The sequence below is a fragment of the Urtica dioica genome, chromosome 6, assembly GCF_054948205.1.
Source record: "Urtica dioica subsp. dioica isolate 48M chromosome 6, U.dioica_male_clone48M_v1_H2, whole genome shotgun sequence".
NCBI classification, from domain to species: Eukaryota; Viridiplantae; Streptophyta; class Magnoliopsida; order Rosales; family Urticaceae; genus Urtica; species Urtica dioica.
The window spans coordinates 44,485,032-44,505,990 of record NC_142761.1 but is presented as its reverse complement, the minus strand read 5'-3'; the positions used below and the strand labels follow the sequence as shown (position 1 = coordinate 44,505,990).

Below are 20,959 nucleotides of genomic sequence, written 5' to 3'. Positions count from 1 at the left end.
ACCTTTTGCCTCTTTGTGTGTTTTTCACGATTAAAAAACTGATGTTTATTTTTTAGTTTTTAAATAAATTACATATATGACAAGAATGAATAAAGAAAATTGGTGTTTGTATATAAATATTATAATCAACGTCAATGAAAAGTCAATAAAAAAATTCGTGGCACTGTTGTTTATTTCAATATATAATTTTATCATTTTAGCTAAATAAATAGTATGAACTCGATATTTTTGGAAAATAAAAATTTATGTGTCATTTTTCCCTACCTTTTTTTCGTTAAACTTTCCCTTTATTTACTCAAGTACGACTAATTTAAAACTACATATAAAATTGTAGTGCGTGTCTCATTGACTTAAAATTTAATCCGCACCGGTGACGATTCTTGCTACAAACAACACAGCGGGCCTAGTTTTCTTCTTCTTTCCAGAGCTCTCTCTGTCTAGGGTTTTCAGGTTTCCATGGCTAGCTTGGCGTTCACGAATCCCAATCTCTCTCCCGCCAACAACCACCACCCCTGCCATTCCCGCTTCCCGCTCCGCCGCGGCCTCGTGACCGCGCCGCCGCGCTCCGTCGTCCGATGCTGCCTCCGGCGGAATCGGCCGGAGTACGTGCCGGAGCGAATTTCGGACCCGAAGTACGTTCGGATCTTCGACACGACGCTCCGCGACGGCGAGCAGTCGCCGGGAGCTTCGCTGACGTCGAAGGAGAAGCTGGACATCGCTCGCCAGCTGGCGAAGCTCGGCGTGGATATCATCGAAGCCGGATTTCCCGCGGCGTCGAAGGACGACTTCGAGGCCGTGAAAGCCATCGCCGTCGAGGTCGGTAACGCCGTTGACTCTGACGGTTACGTTCCTGTAATCTGTGGCCTCTCTCGCTGCAACGAGAATGATATCCGCACCGCCTGGGAGGCCGTCAAGTACGCCAAACACCCGAGGTATTTTTTCCGTCTTCTTCTTCATCGGAGCTTTGAGTTTAATATGTGTTAGTTCAGTGTTCAGTTTTATTTTTTTTTTTTGGTAGCAAAAAGAATTGAAGGTTAGAGCTAGATTCTCCGACTTCGTTTCATAGCAAAATAATTGAATTGGTTTATTTTTTTAGTAGCAATAATAATTGAAGGTTAGAGCTAGATTTCTCTGACTCGTTTCACAGCAAAATATTTAGATTGGTTATTTATTTTTATTTTTTTGGTAGCAAAAATAGTGAAGGTTAGAGCTATAGATTCTCCGACTCCTTTCATAGCAGAATAATTTATTTGAGGTCATTCGCTAATGGCGTTTTAATTCTAGCTAATTCGAGATTGAACTCGGTTTATGGCAAGCGAAAACAAGAGCAACTTTTACGATTTTCTTTTTTTTTGCTTCGATATTTTCTAGAATCTCGATTGAAGAACAAAGTTGATATTTGAGTATGTTTGTTTCAGGATACACACTTTCATAGCCACGAGTCCGATTCATATGGAATACAAGTTGAGGAAGACCAAGGAGGAAGTGATCGAGATAGCCCGGAGCAAGGTCAAGTTTGCCCGGAGTTTGGGGTGCAATGATGTCGAGTTTAGCCCGGAGGACGCCGGAAGGTGAGTATGAATATTATGTATGTTGAAAATCAATCAAGTTATATAATGTCATCAAGTTATTTATATTTTGTTATGCTTCTGGTGATTCTTTATCATTATAGTACCGTGCTCATAACAACATAAGAATTTTATTTTCTCTTCAAATGATTTGATCTTGTTTTTCTGGAACTACTCACCAGGTCCGACAGAGAATTCCTGTATGAGATCTTGGGCGAGGTTATAAAGGCTGGCGCAACGACTCTCAACATTCCCGATACAGTAGGTTACACAGTGCCGAAAGAATTCGGAGAGTTGATTGCCGACATAAAAGCCAATACCCCTGGAATCGAGAACGTTGTTATATCGACCCACTGCCAAAATGATCTCGGACTTTCAACTGCCAATACCATATCGGTATATATGTCATGCTTATCTCCCAAGATATCTTTATGATTGATCGCAGCTATCGGTTTGTCTCATTTCGTTTATGCTTATCAGGGGGCGTTCGCGGGCGCCAGGCAATTGGAAGTAACCATAAATGGTATCGGCGAAAGAGCAGGAAATGCGTCCTTGGAAGAGGTACGTTAGTTTAATTAGCACCGAGCACGAGAATGTGTTTCAAATTGTTGATTGTGTGTAATTTTAACGATTCGAGAATTTTTTTTTTTTTTTAAACGAGAACATCATTCTATTAAAACCATGCGAAAACCGATTACATGAGTGGCTACGGGAAAAACCCAAAACAAGCCCCAAAAGAGGAAACAACGAAAAAAGAGAAAAAGAAAAAGGAACACCCCAAAAGCAAACTTCCTGCGAGCCTATTTGAGAAAAAACTTCCTAGAGTTGCAAAACAAAAACCCGCTCCCTGCTCGCAGTTCCGAAGGAAAACCAAAACACCAAACTGAAAACCACGAAAACCAAAAAACATCCTCCGAACCTCCACTCAAACCAAGCGAAAAACTTCATAAAAAGCCGGAACGAATCCTCATGAACTTCGGTTTCCGTAAGCTGAGTAGATAGGCCATTTTCCGAAGATCTCTTTTATCCATTTCGATCTTCCCATCCTTCCCTTTTATACAATTCTCATTGACTTTTTTCCCTTGTGAGTAACATTCAAGAGTAATGAGGTACACGACTATGCAGGTTTTTCCACCGCTTATTATTAATTATATTGGAATTCAGACATTATTTAGAATCACATTTGATATATCCAACGTCGTATACTATTTTAAAGAGTGCACAGACATTTTATCTTCTGTCTCTGTTGTTATATCGTTTGGACAATCAGCCCCTTCACCATAATACCTCATCAACAATGATAGAATTCAACTTCTTTTTGCTCTTGTTTTCAGAATCAGGGTATGTATTTCATTATGAACATGTGTCTTGATGATTGCTGCTAGATGGTTAAAAAAAATTCAAAGTATGCATTTTTGCGTTTGTGTAATAATTTCTCTTTTTTTTTGTGCTGTAATCATCAGGTCGTAATGGCCTTGAAATGTCGTGGGGATCAACAGTTGGGGGGGCTTCACACTGGAGTCAATGAAAAACACATCTGGATGACGAGCAAGATGGTAGGCTTCTAAATATATCATTGTATATTCTTCAATTTGATTATGTGATTTTTTTTACGAGAATCATTTCTGGGAAAAAAATCATTAGGTTGAAGAGTACACAGGGATGCAAGTACAACCACACAAAGCGATTGTTGGAGCCAATGCGTTTGCACATGAGAGTGGCATCCATCAGGTTGGTGTATAAAACTGGCAACATAACTTTTCTAGTTTTTGTGATTATTATTATTATTATTTTTTTTTTGGTATGTTGAAACTCTGATCTAAACTGTATTTATTTGAAAACCTTATATTAGGATGGAATGCTTAAGCACAAGGGTACATATGAAATTATAGCCCCTGAAGATATCGGATACGAACGAGCCAATGAAGCTGGCATTGTTCTTGGAAAACTCAGGTACTTCCATATATAATTGATTCTGGTTTCCCGTTAGTCATTTCAAAGCATAGAAATCAATCCGATTTTCGTTTTATTTTTTATTATGTTTTTGCTTTTGTAATAGCATCGTATCTTATTATAAGCATCAGTTGAAGAGACTGATAAATGTTAATGCATTTTTGAGATGCACAAACTCGTATTATGTTTTTTCTAATTACATGGTTTTTGTTTTGAAGTGGACGGCATGCATTGCGGCGGCGACTGGAAGAGGTAAAACTTATTTCGTGTGTGGTTAGCGTTCACATTAATTTATTGCTTTATAATATTTATCATCATTGTTTCTGTTTCTTATTATTCCTCGTCTTTTACAGCTTGGTTATGAGCTTGATGACGAACAACTTGATACCTTATTCTGGCGTTTCAAATCTGTTGCCGAGCAAAAGAAGGTAAGTGTAATGAGTCATATATTACTATAATATTATCGTTGCATCTAGCACAAGTTATTAGTATAAGCGTGATATATTTATTTACTCATTCCGATTGCTGGTGTGCATGATAATTCTAAAGGTTAATTTGTTTTGTTTGTTACAATGTTTTAGATGACTAGGTAAAGAGTTTTTTTTTTTTTTTTTACTTTATTCATTTACTGTAGTTACAGATTTTATTATTATGGTTCGATTCTCGTTAGGTCCCAAAAAGATGAAAAAAATAATAAAAAAAAAAAATTATATAAAAAGAAAAGAAAAGCATGTCCGGATACAAGCAATTTACAAATTATGCATTTGTTCTGGATTGAAAGTGATCTAATTAATCCCGTGTTCATACAATTTCAAGAGGGTAACTGATGCGGACATTAGAGCGCTGGTCTCGGATGAAGTATTCCAGCCGGAAATGGTTTGGAAGCTTATTGATATGCAGGTAAAAAATCTACATCATGGTGCAAATTCGGACTCTCGTTTCTCATGTAACTCACATGACATTAACACAATATATATATATATATATATATATATATATATATATATATATATATATATATATTGACTTGTAACCTAGCGCAGGTCACATCTGGAACCCTTGGTCTCTCAACCGCGACCGTTAAACTTGCCGATGCCGACGGTGTAGAGCATGTTGCGTGTTCCGTGGGAACCGGCCCTGTGGATTCTGCTTACAAAGCTATTGACCTGATTGTCAAGGTTAGACACATCGCGTATCATATTCTCTCATTATTTTTTGGATTCGACACACACTTTTACATTTTTGTATTAATTGAACCATACTAAAAAAGAGATACAAAAGACCGATATCAGACTTTCTAGTGGTCCGTGCCTTAATCTCTCTTGTTTATAGGCTAATAAACCTATATTCGATATCAACTAATTATTGTAAGACATTCAATAATTTAGTTCCTTAACAATATTGTCCAACTGGCCAAATGGATGTTTATGCTCGATATGTAAATGTTTCGAAACGTGCTACCAAGTTCATACACATATTTTCACCACTCTATTCTGTGTCTCTTTCTTGATAAGAGCTACAAAACTGTAAACATTTGATTGATTAAATTTACAAATGAGATTCATAAGGAAAGCTTTAATTTTAGGTCAAATATTCCATTCAATATATCCAACATATTTGTTGTTTAATTGGAATAGAGACAATCACACATTTTTTTGAGGCAAAAAAAAAATGTTTGAACATGAAGTAGGGACAATTAATAATGGACATGTGTTATCTATTGCCTCTTGGTTGCATTTAGTCCGTGCGTTGTAATGAGAGAGAGAGAGAGAGAGAGAGAGAGAGATGAGGTGAGGTGGCATGATATTATTGGCTAAGAATAAGATGAATAGTCTATGAACAGTAATTTTGCATTCTGGCTTATTATATTATATATGTATATGTATATATATATATATACATGGACTACCAAAAAATGGTGTTGGGTTGTACCATTTGTCTGAAGGAATCTCTGCAGGAACGTGTGACACTCCTCGAGTACTCCATGAACGCTGTCACGGAAGGCATCGACGCGATTGCCACAACGCGAGTCCTGATCCGGTGCGAAAATTCCTCCTCGGCCACTCATGCTCATACTGGAGAACAAGTTTCTCGGACATTTAGGTACGTCTTTTTGTCTAAATTTGCCCTTTAAATGAAATATTCATTGGGCTGTATTTTTTATTGTTTTTATTTTTTGGGGTATAGTGGTATTGGTGCGGGGATGGATATCGTTGTTTCAAGTGCCAAGGCATACGTGGGTGCGTTAAACAAGATGCTAGGTTTCCAAGATAGAAAACCCCCAAAAAAGGCTGAGGAAAAAATTCCCATCTCTGCATAGTTTGGTAATTTTAATGTCTTGTATTGTAGTTTTGCGTTAATATCTTATTTTCTTGTAATTTGGTATTTTTCCTTATTTTATTATTCTTGGCTTCTCTACTGCTCTACCCTAGTTTGCTGTGACTTTTGAGGACTAGCTTTAAATTGGGAGGTTTATTATTTTCTTTTTTACTTGAGTAAGAACATGAACATCATGAATTTGGAATAGTGACTTGTTATGTGGTATCAATTTTCTTTGAAAAAAAAATAGAGGAATATTGTATCTGACTGTATTGTAATGTGTTTAGTGGAATTTCATCACGTAAACTTGCAATACTGAACTGCGTTTCTTCACGCCACTGGTTATCATGACGAAAAGGAGGAAGGATTTTTTTTATTTTTATTTTTTTATTTTTTTATTTTTTTTAGCTCCAAGACAATTTGGTTGTTATAATTTGATTATATAACAGTGGAGTATTGACATGTATAGTTGAAAACTGAGATTACTTTTTAATTTTTTGGGAATTTGTTAAAAAACTAATTTATAGATTTGTTTAGGGATTGATAATTTATTAATTTAGAGTCAGTTAAAATATTATTTTAGTTGGAAATTTTAGTAAAGAGATTTAAATATTGTATCTGTATATTTGTATTTACAACTACTTTTTTCTTAATGAAACACCAATAATTGATTCATACTTTAAGAGAAAAGTATTAAAAATTCAAATACCAATAATCCATATCTATATCTTCGACCACCTCGACTTAAATTCATGGGTCTACCATTGTCCAAATGGGAATGAGTTATACAAGAAGACTATTATTCTCTATTGGCTTCTGGTTATGCATTGTTATGGAAAATTATGTAGTGCATTAGCACAGGTTTATAGTGATAATTATTCTTTACGTTAAAGATTAGCGATTGTTTGCGTTTTCTTCTATTCCGCATTGTAAACATATTGCAAGGGTTAAAAAATTGGTTACCCAACAAAAAGTATTGAAACGATTGTTCGTGCTCAATATATGGGAATCATAATTAACCCTAGGGAAATAATTTACCCATCGAATGAGTATCAGAGCAATCGTTCATGTCCGATATCTCGACTTTTATTTTCCAACAATTGGTATTAGAGCGATCGTTCGTGTCTGATATTATATTATTTTCCAACAATTGGTATACTCGTTGAACAGTTTTGACAAAATTCTAATAATTATGATCCATCAAACCAATAGCCATGCATATTATATATCACATCCATGAGTTCATATAAAGCGTATAGACAAAATTAAATTAGAAACAACCTATGCTCTGATACTAATTGTTGGGAATTAAATATGTTTCACTAATGCGGAAACTAGAATCCTAATTAATTTAGATTCTATGGAATCACAATCAACAAATCTAGTCTCTGTTTAATTAAACATTCGATGAGTTACTATAAAAATTTAATAAGAAGAATTATAAATAAAAGGATTAAGGAAAATTAACAAGAGGTCCCACTATTTGAATTTTCACGCCAATTGATAGAATAAAAAAGTGTTATAGTCAAAATTGTATTTATAAGCTTGTAGTTAAATATCATATTTACAGAATATGTAGAATTCTATGCACTAAGTATTTATTCTCTCTTTCTTCTTCACCTCCGTCGTGAATCCTCTTGTCATTCAATCATAACGTTTTCTACACTTTGGTATAGTTTCATAGAAAAATCTACTAGTAATTATTATTAAAAGCTTTTCCTTTATTTTTAGGGTTTGCCCATCTATTTCTACTTATAGTTTCATTGCAGAAATTTATTTGAAACACAACATGGTTGAATTACTATTCTAAAATAAAATTTGAGCAAAAAAAAAATTCTAAAATAAAAAAAGGTTGAAATACATTTTTAAAAAATATACAAAAAACCGTTGGAGAGCGTTGAAAAGTGCGAGCACTATTTTACACTTTATCTATTATTTTATTCAACTTTCTAATTTAGTTAAGTTAATTTTTTTTCACTAAAAATGAAATATTAAAATGATTTTAAATAGTAATTTTTTAGATGTAAAAAAAAGTAATTATTTTTCTATATCAAATTATCAAGTTAACCGAAGATGATTGTCAAGGTTACGAATATATCTCAGTTGGAGTATATTTAGCAAATAAAATTTTGAAATCTGAAAGGGCGGGCATTAAAAAACGGAAAATTGTCAAAACTAGGACTAAATTAAGCCCAATTTCCATTTTCCTACTGTTTTAAAAAATTTACCAAATTAGGACCGGTAAAAAAAAAGTCAAATGAGAGATACACAAAATTCTTTCTTCCCGGCTTTGCTTCTAAGCTTCTGGAGCTTATTTACATCAAAAGCACCAATGTTGGCGCTCGTGTTTTCTTTACCGTTGGAGAGACCACCATTATTCACCTTGGTCTCTTCCGTGTCTAAGTTACTATTACCATTAGAATAGCCGTTTTCTGACCCACGGGATCGGATCAGGGTGTCGATAGGAGATCCTCTGAGAGCGTTTCCAAGCTCCTTACAGGTCCAAAGGATCAAACCTCCTCTTGTGAATATTAGCAATTGCTCTAGCATCTTAACTATTAGGGAAAAACACCTTGCAAATCATAAGCATAAAAAATCAGAATTTGAAACTAAAAATGGAATTTATTAGGGAATAGTTTATACGAAAATGACATTAACAAACAAATATCAGGTTAATGGATCGGAAGATCGAGACCTAAACAATTCCACATGTGAAAGAAAAACAAAACGTTGAGATCAATTTCCAATCCAATTTGAAAAATAAATTAAAAAAAAAAAACTAATCCCTTTCCAAGAAAAAGACGAGATTCTGAACAAAGTCGACATCAAAACCGAAGCAAACATCCAATTCATCAACAATCGTAGCTCAAAAAAAAAAAAAACTTTGAGATTAATTTCCACGATATGAATTCTGATTTTTGTTTTCCCATAGTTACTAGGCATATAACAAAAATAGTTTGATCGTCATTCAATACCGATCACTCCAAATCCACAAAATCAAATCCAAAAAGATAAAAGAAAAATCAAATCATGTATGATCTATTAACAAAAGAAGAAGAAGAAGACGAACGAACGAACGAAGGAAAGAATTATCTGATTTGACCCTTGGATTGGAGAGGAATTCACAACGTGGATAAATGAATATCTGAAAGTCCAAATTGGAAGACTAAATAAAAAAGAAGAAAAAAAAATGCACGAGAGTGAGATAAGAGAAATATATATAAAAGGAAGGGAAAGCAACTGGGCTGAGCTTTCAATATATCGCCAAGATCTCATGTTATATTGCCTAATTTCTATTTTCCTATGGTGGATTCGTACGTAAGAAATGCACTCATCATTTCCTACATTTTTTTTGTTGGTTTCCTCTACAGTAGGCGATTTTATGCTAGTATCGATATTTTTTTATACCTAAATATCCATCGGTTTCCACTCCAATAAACGATTTACCCCCAAAATTGAAGTCTGTACCGAACCTAGAATTTTGTGTATCTCTCATTTGACTTTTTTTTTACCGATCCTAGTTTGGTAAATTTTTGAAAAAAGTAAGAAAATGGAAATTGGGCTTAATTTAATCCTAGTTTTGGCAATTTTCCTTAAGATATTGCTTTGTTAACACGTGTGGTTATAAGAGGCAATCAGACATCCACGACTATCTACGAGCGACGTAGAGTTTATGCAGAGGCAAGAAGAGAGAAGATAGAGATGAACATAACATTAGTCACTTAAGGGATGATTCGAATCTCAAAGGCAAAGTTCATGGGTGGTCATCAAAAGGGAAATAACACCATAGAGGTTTTGACAAAGAACCAAACAAACTCTTAATAGCATGGACATGCAAATGAAAAGCCAAACAAAAGCAAGAAAGAGCAACTTTTATGTCAGAGGAGCGTTTCGACAGAGCTAAAAGCTGAAAAGAGCTATGGTTCGGTTCGGTTCAATCACTTCAGGAGCGTCTTGACAATCGATTTCACATTCAGCTTCTTCAGGTCAGTGTACGACTGTCCACAGCCGACAAACATGACCGGAGAACCGGATATGTAAACCATCGAGAGAGCGGCTCCGACCTGAATAATAACAAACAAAGATTTCCTTTTAGACATGTAACTTAAAAATTAATTATATGAAAAGATGTATGGAAGTTTTGTTTTGTTTACCTTGTCATCGATAGTGTCAAACTTTGTGAGCAATATCCCGTCTATCAATCTTGGGTTGCCTGAAGTTGAAAGATCCGCTAGTTTCTGAAATACCGAGGAAAGTTTTCAATTAGTTACGGCTGTAAGGATAAATAAATTCCCGTTTCATTTGGTTCAGACACTCAAAATAAATACGCGCATTCCGTCTTTAAAATAAATCTTAGTATAAAACCAACCAGAGAGTCCAAGTGGAGCTGGAATTAATCAAAACAAGACCAAATAAAAGAGTCGAATCACCGGGAAACTTAGGGTCAAGAGAATGTGTTCTATTATCCATTCGTCTCTTAAATCAATATCTCAAGCAATTCTAAAAAAAAAAAATTCATTTAAAAGATTAACTTAAACTATTCATTGAATTACCTCCGCATGAATACAAAGGAAGTTATGAATTGGAGGTATTCATCGAAATTAAACTCTAGATAAATAAATAATTATTTTGTTGTTCGGGGTAGGAGATACTTTAACCAAGAGATGTGAGGTTGGAAATATATATATAGTTTCGTGCGAGGCTTAGCCTTTGGAGAGAGAGTTACAGGTCCCTCGAATACTGTTTATCTTGGCGTATTTATCAATGAAATTCAACGGCTCTTATTAGATTACCTGATTAAACTTGGAAAGCTGATCAACAGCGTCGTTCCCAACCAGTGCCTCTCCGACAAACAAGACTAGATCTGGGTTGTTGAGGTTGATAAGCTTCGAGAGAGCCCTCATCAACGGTTCATTGTCCTGTTCATCATTGGTTACAGATTTCATACATAGTATTTGCTTAACCACCATAGCAAGGAAGAAAAAAGGGTTAAAATCTATTCACCTGCATTCTTCCGGCTGTATCAACAAGCACCACATCAGAGCCATTGCGTGTGGCTTCTTGAATAGCTTCCTTGGCCACAACGGCAGGATCTTTCTCGTAGCCTTTTTCGAATATCGGAATCTGAAAAAAAAAAAAATTAGTTACCATTTAAAACAATACCTCTTCTCGGCTTGCAGCTACATTAATAAATTTGTGAAAAGTATTTAAGAGAAAATTACCAACACATCCTTAGAATTTGGTAAACTTTTTTTCTCAGGAGAGGGGTTGGGGAGTTCACTTTTGGTATCCTGTGAGACAGGCTTTTTTTCTTTCATTTTCTTAGTATGTAAAATGTTTTAAAAAAAATCACTTATTATTATTAATAGAGTTATATACACAGTTTAGGTATCCATAAGTTGATGACAGCCATTGTATCAATTGATAAACACAAGGTTGTAGACTTATTATTGAGAAACGCGAGGCCAGAATGTGATTTTTGAGCAAACCCATGGAACATATTTGTTACCTTCCCAAAAAAATCTACCGAGAGAATTAATACTAATAATAGCGCTACAATTGAAAAGGAAATTCATTACCTGAAGTCTGCGTGCGTGAGTTCGTAGTTGCTCCACAGCTCCAGAACGGAACGTATCACAAGCAGCCATCATGACACTGACCTTATGCTGCAAAAGCCAATAAGCAACCTGGAAAAAAGACAATATGCTGATCACAAGCTGATATTTATAGTCTCCTTTCTATGCATGTAAAAGAGAGGAGAATAAGAGCCACAAAACAAAACCTTGGCTAAGTTGGTAGATTTCCCAACTCCGTTGACGCCAACAAAAACAACTACGTATGGTTTGCGTTGTTCTCTGGCAGTGTGCACGTCTCGCAGTATATCGATAGAGCGCCTCGGGGTCAGAATACGAACAAGAGCTTCCTCCATTGCTGTCTGGAGCCGAATCATGACTTTAGATTAGTTTCATGGAAAAAAAAATTAATGAAAACAAAAATTATCATAAGCTATAAGGGGGGGACACTTGGGAGACCTGCACGGTTGAAGATATTCTTGTAAAAGAGCCCAACTTTTTACCCTCGAGACTTGCAGCAACTGATTCACAGAGTTTCTCAGCTATCTCCTCGGCCTACAAGAAAAAAAGCCAAAACAAAGAGACTATAAATTCACCGGTTTATGAGAGACACAGATTGTCTAAGATCATTTCACACAAAAAATATGTTCAGATATACGGATAACATACCACGTTCTTGGTCATAAGCCTGTCCTTCAGAGCTTTCAAAGCCGGCTCCAAGTCTGATTTGTCCAAATTTGCCTTCCCGGCAATACTGCCACGAAAATGAAAGAGAACAAGAGCTTCGTACATGAATAAAGCAGAATAAATATTTTTTAAGAAGCTCAACGAATATCCAGTGTTGACATACCTCTGGAACATGGACGAAAACCAGCCCTTCTTCTTAGCATCGGGTTTCCTGTCATTTTCCTCCTCCTCTTTCTCGTCACTCTCACTTTCACTTTCACTGCTATAGTTCTCTTCTTTGTCCATCATACTCTCACCATGGTCCGCCGCCAAAACCTCCACAACATCATCCCCATTCTCACCCACAGGATCCGTGAAATCCAACTTCGTCTCTTTGGGCGAATCATCCCAAACCCTATTCTTTTTGGTATTCTTTTTCTTGGGCTCCGCCTTCGGGCCCTTGGTAACAACAACAGTATCGGGTTTCTTCCCGGCTTTGCTTCTAAGCTTCTGGAGCTTATTTACATCAAAAGCACCAGTGTTGGCGCTCGCGTTTTCTTTACCGTCGGAGAGACCACCGTTATTCACCTCGGTCTCTTCCGTGTCTAAGTTACTTTTACCATTAGAATGGCCGTTTTCTGACCCACGGGTTTTCGCGCCGTCACCGTCACCGCCGTCGTTCCCCGCACCGACTCCGCTCTTTTTCTTGCTTCCTCCGTCGACGCCAGATTTTTTATCGTGCCCTTGTTTCTTGTTATTCCCAACCGGAAGAGCTGCGATGGGTTTTGATCTCTTCAGTTCTTCACCTCGAGCTTCGGCCTCTTTCCTGAGCTGCCTGAACGTCTCGTCGAAATCGGTGTACACAGTCCGTTTTGGATCGTAGATATCCGAGAACTCGCGCTTTACTGTCGCGAGGAGATCGTCCACGTACAAGAGGTGCAAAATTCGTTGATACACCGCAACGAAGACGAGGCCGAGCTCGTTGTGGAACGTCCATTTGAGAGTGTACGCGGCTCCAGGAACGTCGTAGTTGTACGAGGCCGCACCGGAACGCTCCTCCAAAAGGCAGGATCGGATCAGGGTGTCGATCGGAGATCCTCTGAGAGCGTTTCCAAGCTCCTTGCAGGTCCAAAGGATCAAACCTCCTCTGGTGAATATTAGCAATTGCTCTAGCATCTTAACTATTGGGGAAAAACACCTTGCAAATCACAAGCATAAAAAAATCAGAATTTGAAACTAGAAATGGAATTTATTAGGGAATAGTTTATACGAAAATGACATTGACAAACAAATATCAGGTTAATGGATCGGAAGATCGAGACCTAAACGATTCCACATGTGAAAGAAAAACAAAACGTTGAGATCAATTTCCAATCCAATTTGAAAAATAAATTTAAAAAAAAAAAAAACTAATCCCTTTCGAAGAAAAAGACGAGATTCTGAACAAAGTCGACATCAAAACCGAAGCAAACATCCAATTCATCAACAATCGTAGCTCAAAAAAAAAAACTTTGAGATTAATTTCCACGATATGAATTCTGATTTTTGTTTTCCCATAGTTACTAGGCATATAACAAAAATAGTTTGATCGTCATTCAATACCGATCACTCCAAATCCACAAAATCAAATCCAAAAAGATAAAAGAAAAATCAAATCGTGTATGATCTATTAACAAAAGAAGAAGAAGAAGAAGAAGAAGAACGAACGAACGAAGGAAAGAATTACCTGATTTGACCCTTGGATTGGAGAGGAATTCACAACGTGGATAAATGAATATCTGAAAGTCCAAATTGGAAGACTAAATAAAAAAGAAGAAAAAAAAATACACGAGAGTGAGAAAAGATAAATATATATAAAAGGAAGGGAAAGCAACTGGGCCGGGCTTTCAATATATCGCCAAGATCTTATTCCTATTCTACGACCTCCACAATGATTTTGGACCAAAATCAAATAAGTTCAATTTAATTCTAAACTATGACTATCTATTTTCTTTAAGTACAAAAGTACCCTCAATAACTCACTGTGACTTTTTATTGACATTAATACAAATAAGTTCCAATGTTTATTGACATTAATATAAATAAAAAAAAGAACAAGAATAAAAGAACAAGAATTAATTATTTTTCAATAACTCACTGTGACTTTTTATTGACATTAATACAAATAAGTTCCAATGTTTATTGACATTAATACAAATAAAAAAGAACATGAATTAATTATTTTTCAATAACTCACTGTGACTCTTTATTGACATTAATACAAATAAGTTCCAATGTTTATTGACATTAATATAAATAAAAAAAAAAACAAGAATTAATTATTTTTCAATAACTCACTGTGACATTTTACTGACATCAATACCAATAAGTTCCAATGTTTATTGACATTAATATAAATAAAAAAAGAACATGCTCATGTTTAGAATTTCAAACAGAACATGCTAATAAAACAGATGGTTTATTGACATCAATGTCAATAAACTAGACAGTTTATTAACATCAATGTCAATAAACCAGCTACTGTCAACCCCGGCAACACCAAACACATGTTATCAAAATTGGGAATCAACAATATTGTATAAACACACATTTGGGCGCAGTTATCCACCCGACGTTCTCTCGATTCTACCCGGCCTCGCCTCGCCGATGCTCGTGCGGCAGCTCCGTCATGTCTCGGGGCGTGTCCTCGTCGACCCGAACCGCCGCTGTGGGCCTGCGTAGCCCGCCCTAATCGAGCCTAGACCCTCGAGAACAAAACTCAAACGAAGACCAAACAAAATCCATAACAACTCAGTTACACACGGCAAAAAAAAACAGCATACACGGTCAAGTCTCACGGCCAAGTCCAAAACACGTCCAAAAATCAGCAAATCCATGGTAAATTCATCCAAAATTCGAAAACAGCCCAAATCAACAATCCCAAGCATAATTCCAAACACAAAATCGACTCACAATATCAACAATTCTCAAGATTATCAAAACCCCCAATTTCTAATGAACATACCCTGATTTTTCGGCCAAAATAATCAAGAGAAAATCCAAACAATAATCTTAATCCATGAATCCGAGTAACAACATCACAACCGAGCTCCAATCAAGTCCAGAGTACATCAATTTCACGAAATCAAACCAGAAAATCAAAAATCTCAATCTCATGAACAAACCCTAATCTAAAAATCCATTTTCGGGTTTGATTTTTCTTACCCAATTCCTGTGAAATTCACTCTCCTCGGTGGGTTCTCTTCCTTTCCCGACGTTCGCTTCCCGGTCGGTCTCCACGGCGACGCGCGGCGTTCTCGTCTCCTCGGCCAAGGCGCGCACGGTGGAGAACTGGTGGCTTGAGCTGTCGGCCGAGCTTCCTCTTCCTCCGCGAGCTCAACTCCGTCTCACTCTCACTCTCTCTCTCTCTCTCTCTCTCTCTCCCGAATTCTCGTTCTTCTTCTTCCTCGCTCAACTCGGCGACAAACCACGAGAACCCCAAACTAATTTTAGGGGTTTGAAACCCCCGTGATAAGCCTCGACGGAGTTCTTCTTCTTTTGGACGCAAGAGAGAGAGAGAGAGAGAGAGAGAGAGAGAGAGAGAGAGAGAGAGAGAGAGAGAGATTTTGGACGAAGAAGAAGAAAAGAAACGCAGAAGAAGAAAAGAAATAAAGGATAAAAAAAGCAATGAGAAAAAATTGAAAGAAATAAAAGGATAAAAACGTAATTGTGTAAAAAAGCAAGTCATGTTTTTGAATTAAATTAGAGATATTGAATTTTGGTCCAAAACTATTGTGAAGGTCATAGTTTAGGAATAATCCCTCGAGGAAATGTCCCTTAAAAAACACTGATTTAATGACATCCATACTCATAAAAGTTGAATAAAACTAACTAATAATGGACTATAGAAAAAGAAAATATTTTTAGAAAAAGGCGCTAGAAATGTGATTATTTGGAGGGATGACATGACTCCTATCAATCCTCATCCATGCATGCAATCTTTAGAAAAATATTATATATAATTCCCCTAACCTTGTAGATTTTTAAGTAAAATCACCAATTTGAAATAGACTTTTCCTTTTTTTAGAAACAATTATTATACATCCTTTCCCCAAATGTAAAAAAAAAAAAAAAAAAAAAAAACAATTGTATTCGGAATAGAAAAACCCTTCATTTTCCTCCTCCATTGTCGTCATTATTACCACCATATTGGGTAGAATTACCATTCCAATACGTATTATTATCATCTTTGGACGAGCCATCTTCGTCTTCGTCTTGATAACTCTTCAGAGTGTGAATATTGCTTCCGTATCGAGACGGGGTTCGCTGTCTCGTAGTACTAATGCTTTGACTTGCCATGTAAGACGGTCTTTGTGTTTGCGCAAACCTATTCTCGGGCATTAAATTCGAACCTGCATATCAACCGAAGAAGTTCCATCATTCAGAACAAGGTATATTTTAATCAGTTCAGTCTATAAAAAGGTTACACACACACACGCAGATGAAAGTACTGGATTTGTAAAAGAGCAAAAGGTTTGTCTTAAATGAGCGACAATAGAAAAAAAAAAATTTATTAAAATGTTCAACTGTCAGTCTTAAGTAATTTTTTTGATCCTGTGATTAAATTTTTGAAAAGTGACAAGTTGCTTATATACAATTTTACAAAAACTTAATCACAATACAAAATAAAATTTACAACGTAATTTTTGGCTAATTTTGCTGAAAACTCAAGACTTTGACTATTTTGCTAATCCCTTTGGAATCATTTTTTCATTTATTGGCAAATGGCTTAACTTTATTTATTCATTTTTCATTGAAAAATGGCTTAACTTTATTTTAATTTACTAAATATGGCTTCAAATCAAGTTTTGGAAGTTATAAGCTATGTAGTAAAATGGTTAAAACAGAAAGTAGACGACTTACCGTACTCCACTGAGTCGTGTTGAGATTGTTGGCCAGAATTGGTGGAGCTAGAACCACCGCCAAGATAGGAGAGAGGGTTTATGAAAGATAAAACCCGTTTAGCATATGAAAAATAACTTTCACTGCTCTCATTACTGGAATCGATGACGGTTTTTGGAGATGGCTGTTGACTGACTGCTCGCTGATGTGGAACCACCATTAATGCTTGTCTATCTAATAGCCCAAGCTCTGATAAGGTTCTCCCTAAATCTGAACAGAAAAATTCCAGTCAAGTCACTTTTGTCTTTTAAAAGACAAATCTGCATAAAAAATAGCCATTTCCATCACTTAGCTTGTTTAATTATTAATTTATCTGCCTGCTATTGTACAAGGCGGTTTCTAAAGTAGAATTGAGACGGATTAGAAAGGAAAAACAATGGAGCCATACACCATCACAGATCACTTGTTTGCAATCTTAATCGTGCATATAAATGCAACTTCGGAACAAAATTGTGTCTTATATAGAGCTTAAAGAGTTCCAATGAGACATTTGTACTTCGATTCATCAAATACAACGCGCGTTGGTGGACCGAAATTAATAGTAAATGAACTGACCATCAATATTTGAATTTTTTTTTTTTTTTTTTTTAACTAGCATAGAAAAGATAAAGAATCAATAAATAAAAGCCTGGCAGTGTAAATACACACTACATTCAGAAAAATAATCAATCGGATTTTCGAAACGAGATAAAAGAAAAATATATATATATAAAATTGATTTTCAAATGTTTCCAAGTAATAAGCACACCATTACCAGTAATGCAACAATACTAATGATTGCTCCTAAACCAATAACATCAAAAAATTCCAGCCCAAAAAATACTAATGATATTTTTGTCCACAACTAACCTTGATCATTGTAAACCTTGCGAGGATAAGGAATGGCGAGATCATAAGGACCCATCACAGTCTCTTGATTTTCATCGACGTAATCTTTTACTATTCTCAAAGTGCTCGTCACAGAAAACTTCTCTCGCAAGTTAACTCCGTCGGGCATTCGAATGTTTAGGTGCACATTGCTCAAATCTCGAGAAGCTAAATTCACTTCAGCAGCACTAATTTGTGACTCTGATCCTTTGTCCGAACCAAGTAAAGCATTATCATCATTAGCTTGTTCTGTGGAACGAGAGCCGTTTATAGATCGGGAAGCCACATCAGCTACATTCTCATCGAGGCCTACTTTAACATCTTTGGCCTTGACAGATTTTGATGACATGTCTCCACATTTACCAGCTTTTTTCTAGCATGAACGAGAAAATAAATAAATAAAGTAGACAATACATGCAACAATATCATGCACACGTTTGCAAGTAAAATTAGAGTACCTCCTCAACGATGCTTGTGGTGGTTCTTTCTACTTTGGCTTTCTCGGAAGTATCGTCTGTCTTAGCACTCGATGACTCACCGTGTTTGAGAGTTGAAGAAGACTGAAGAGAAACCTTTGAACTTCCTTTGTCTGAAGGTGCTGATGTGGACGGTTTCGCGTTCTTCGAAGCAAGCGCTGCACTAAGAACCACAGTGGTTGTATCCTGTTGCTCAAACAAGGATTTATCATCTGTCATGTTTCTGCTTTCGTTGACTGAATAACCAGCATTCACGATTGTTGAAAATAGCTAATTTTATGGTAAAAATTTGCTACTATTTCATTTTATTCGAGTTTACTATTATAGGAAGGTTAAGACTTTGTTCGATTCAATTTCTACACGTTTTCTGGTTTTATTCTCCTAGATTTATGGAGCTAGTTAGATTAGATCATCCTTTTGATGTAACTTGGGTTTTCTTCAATAAGAAGAATAGCGATGATTATTCTGCTCTAAGAAGCCAATAAGATATCTGGAAATTTCATTCGACTGGCCAAAAAATGGTTTGACCAGATCACCAAAGATTGTGTCATCAAGCTTATATATAATCAAGCTTCTTTCAGATAAGTCCTTCAGCTCATACATAATATCTTATAACCACGAGATATCTCATAATAGACTAGTTGGTTGGACTAGAGGCAGTGCAAAGAAAGGTCATAAAATTAGCCTTGACAAAGCATAGATCAGCTAATCTTGTATTAATAATATTCGGAATATGCACTTGCCTGTAAATGAAGGCTCAGCCACAACTTCTCTAGAGTGGATGACAGGTCTTCAGCAGCGATAAATCCCTCTATAAATTTATCAGAGGAAAAAATAGCCCAATTTGAGAATAAACGTCTCACTTATCTAGTTTCATCATGTAAAAAATAAGCCGAAAAGGAAGGCCGTACAAGTACATACCATTTTGCCAAAGTTGAAGTCCATTGTACCCAACCGCGGTTATACAAGGAACACCTTTTTGTGGAACTGAGATTTTTTTTTTTTTTTTTAAGAAAAAGAAGCTCACATATGAATCAATATCAACCCAGCAATGGAAATTTGGGATTCAACTTTCATATTGGAAAAACCTTGTCACATTATATTATCATGGGTATCGTACTTCGAGAGTTTATTTCGGCCCTTCATGAGCACCATAACAAGAACTATTTTTTAATTGATTCAATTTTTTTTATTATAACACCACTTTCTTGGCATAATACATAGAGATCATTAATAAAGCATCGTTTTTTTTTGTTTCGCTCTTAAATTCTTTTTAATTGACAACCACACACGAATCAAGAGTTTTATGCATAAGAAAATGTGATTACTCGAAAGTCTAGTAAAGAAAATAACGCTCTTCTTATGAGAAATGAGAACTGAAACCATGGATACATATTGCAGAAAACTGCGTGGCTTCGCTGCTTCGTTGTGTGAGATGTAACAAAATGCAATACTTGGAAACCGACTCTCCGACCTATAAAAAATGAAAAATTAAGAAAAACGCAATCAATATTCCGATACCACGCAATCACGATTCAAACATCGACCAAAGATTGGGAAAAAAAAAAAAAAAAAACTCACTTTCGAGTCGGTCCATGTGGAACTTCCCAAGCGGCTTGACTCGGCATCATCGCCTAAATTCGTCGATATATATATACACATACATATATGAGATGTTAGCACCAGAATTTCCAAGGGGCTTTCGACGGAGATTCAGAATTGAACAAAACAACGAAATGAATTTGAAAAAAAAAAAGTACGTACCTGAAATGTAAACGACGAAAAGTTTCTTCTGGTTCTTTGCTTCGGCGATCGCGGCGGAGATGGAACCTTGGTAGGCAAGAGAAGAAAGAGAGTTTTCCATGGTCTGCTTGAAATTGAGTCTCTTGATTGATTGGATTGAAGCTCCGATCGAAGAAGAGCAAATGGAAGTTAGTTTGAGTGAGAGAGAGTCTATTAGCTAGTCTTCGAAAAAAAAAAGGGAGAGTTTATCAGTCGCAACGCATGTCGTTTTATTGGTTGAACTTCTACGTGTCGTTTTCTTCTTCTATCTCCTTCATCTTTTTTTTTTTATTATTCTTTTTTTTTCATATCGAAAAACCTCGACTAAGGCATAATGTCGTTTTTTAAATTTAGAGGATCCAAAAATATATAAAGGGAAAGAAAAAGCGATATATTGATAGTAGGAATGGCAACGGATACGGGTTTTAGCGGGTACATCAATACCGGTACCCGTACTCGCCTATTAAAATACCCGTTAACCCGTACTCGTTAACCCGGTTTTCCCAACGGGGCGGGTAACGGGTATACCCGCCGGGTGACGGGTGCCAAAATTGAGCACCCGCTAACCCGTTAACCCGTTTAAAAAAAATAAAAAAATAATTTTTAATAAGATCAAAACAACAACCTACTCATTATGATGTAATCTAAAGTTTTCTTTAAAAAATATCTAGTTTTTTTACATAAAAATAATTAACGGGCGGGTTAGCGGGTTAACGGGGCGGGTTTAACATTTTCGCTACCCTACCCGTACCCGCTAAAATACTAACGGGTAATACCCGTTAACCCGTTAACTCATTTTGAACGGGTATTACCC

The 20,959-nt window shown here is 36.2% G+C and overlaps 3 protein-coding genes across 4 annotated transcripts; 1 reads left to right on the top strand and 2 right to left on the bottom strand.

Annotated features, from left to right (window-relative positions):
- Positions 1-356: 356 nt before the first annotated feature.
- Positions 357-6,155, top strand: LOC149394539 (2-isopropylmalate synthase 1, chloroplastic-like). Of its 2 annotated transcripts, none has more exons than XM_089617535.1 (13): positions 357-932; positions 1,419-1,571; positions 1,751-1,964; positions 2,049-2,129; positions 3,032-3,124; positions 3,213-3,299; positions 3,421-3,521; positions 3,740-3,773; positions 3,875-3,949; positions 4,338-4,421; positions 4,565-4,699; positions 5,467-5,624; positions 5,709-6,155. In XM_089617535.1, exons 1-13 carry the CDS (start codon positions 457-459, stop codon positions 5,839-5,841), a joined length of 1,824 nt encoding a protein of 607 aa, XP_089473661.1. In that variant the 5' UTR covers positions 357-456; the 3' UTR covers positions 5,842-6,155. The 2 variants fall into 2 exon arrangements, with proteins under 2 accessions (XP_089473661.1, XP_089473663.1); XM_089617537.1 differs by having other exon boundaries at positions 358-932; positions 5,479-5,624.
- Positions 6,156-9,537: 3,382 nt separating this feature from the next.
- On the bottom strand, positions 9,538-13,898 carry LOC149394538 (signal recognition particle receptor alpha subunit family protein). Its single transcript, XM_089617534.1, has 10 exons — positions 13,806-13,898; positions 12,264-13,277; positions 12,083-12,167; positions 11,873-11,968; positions 11,623-11,775; positions 11,420-11,527; positions 10,845-10,964; positions 10,634-10,759; positions 9,995-10,078; positions 9,538-9,904 (listed from the first exon to the last, which is right to left on the bottom strand). Exons 2-10 carry the CDS (start codon positions 13,253-13,255, stop codon positions 9,779-9,781), a joined length of 1,890 nt encoding a protein of 629 aa, XP_089473660.1. The 5' UTR covers positions 13,256-13,277; positions 13,806-13,898; the 3' UTR covers positions 9,538-9,778.
- A 2,041-nt stretch (positions 13,899-15,939) lies between these two features.
- LOC149394537 (Ubiquitin-like superfamily protein) lies at positions 15,940-20,337 on the bottom strand. The gene is made up of 9 exons (XM_089618384.1): positions 20,128-20,337; positions 19,945-19,997; positions 19,756-19,837; positions 19,285-19,350; positions 19,107-19,174; positions 18,346-18,549; positions 17,870-18,260; positions 16,982-17,230; positions 15,940-16,470 (listed from the first exon to the last, which is right to left on the bottom strand). The coding sequence occupies exons 1-9, from the start codon at positions 20,225-20,227 to the stop codon at positions 16,229-16,231; spliced, it is 1,455 nt and encodes a 484-aa protein (XP_089474510.1). The 5' UTR covers positions 20,228-20,337; the 3' UTR covers positions 15,940-16,228.
- Positions 20,338-20,959: the final 622 nt, after the last annotated feature.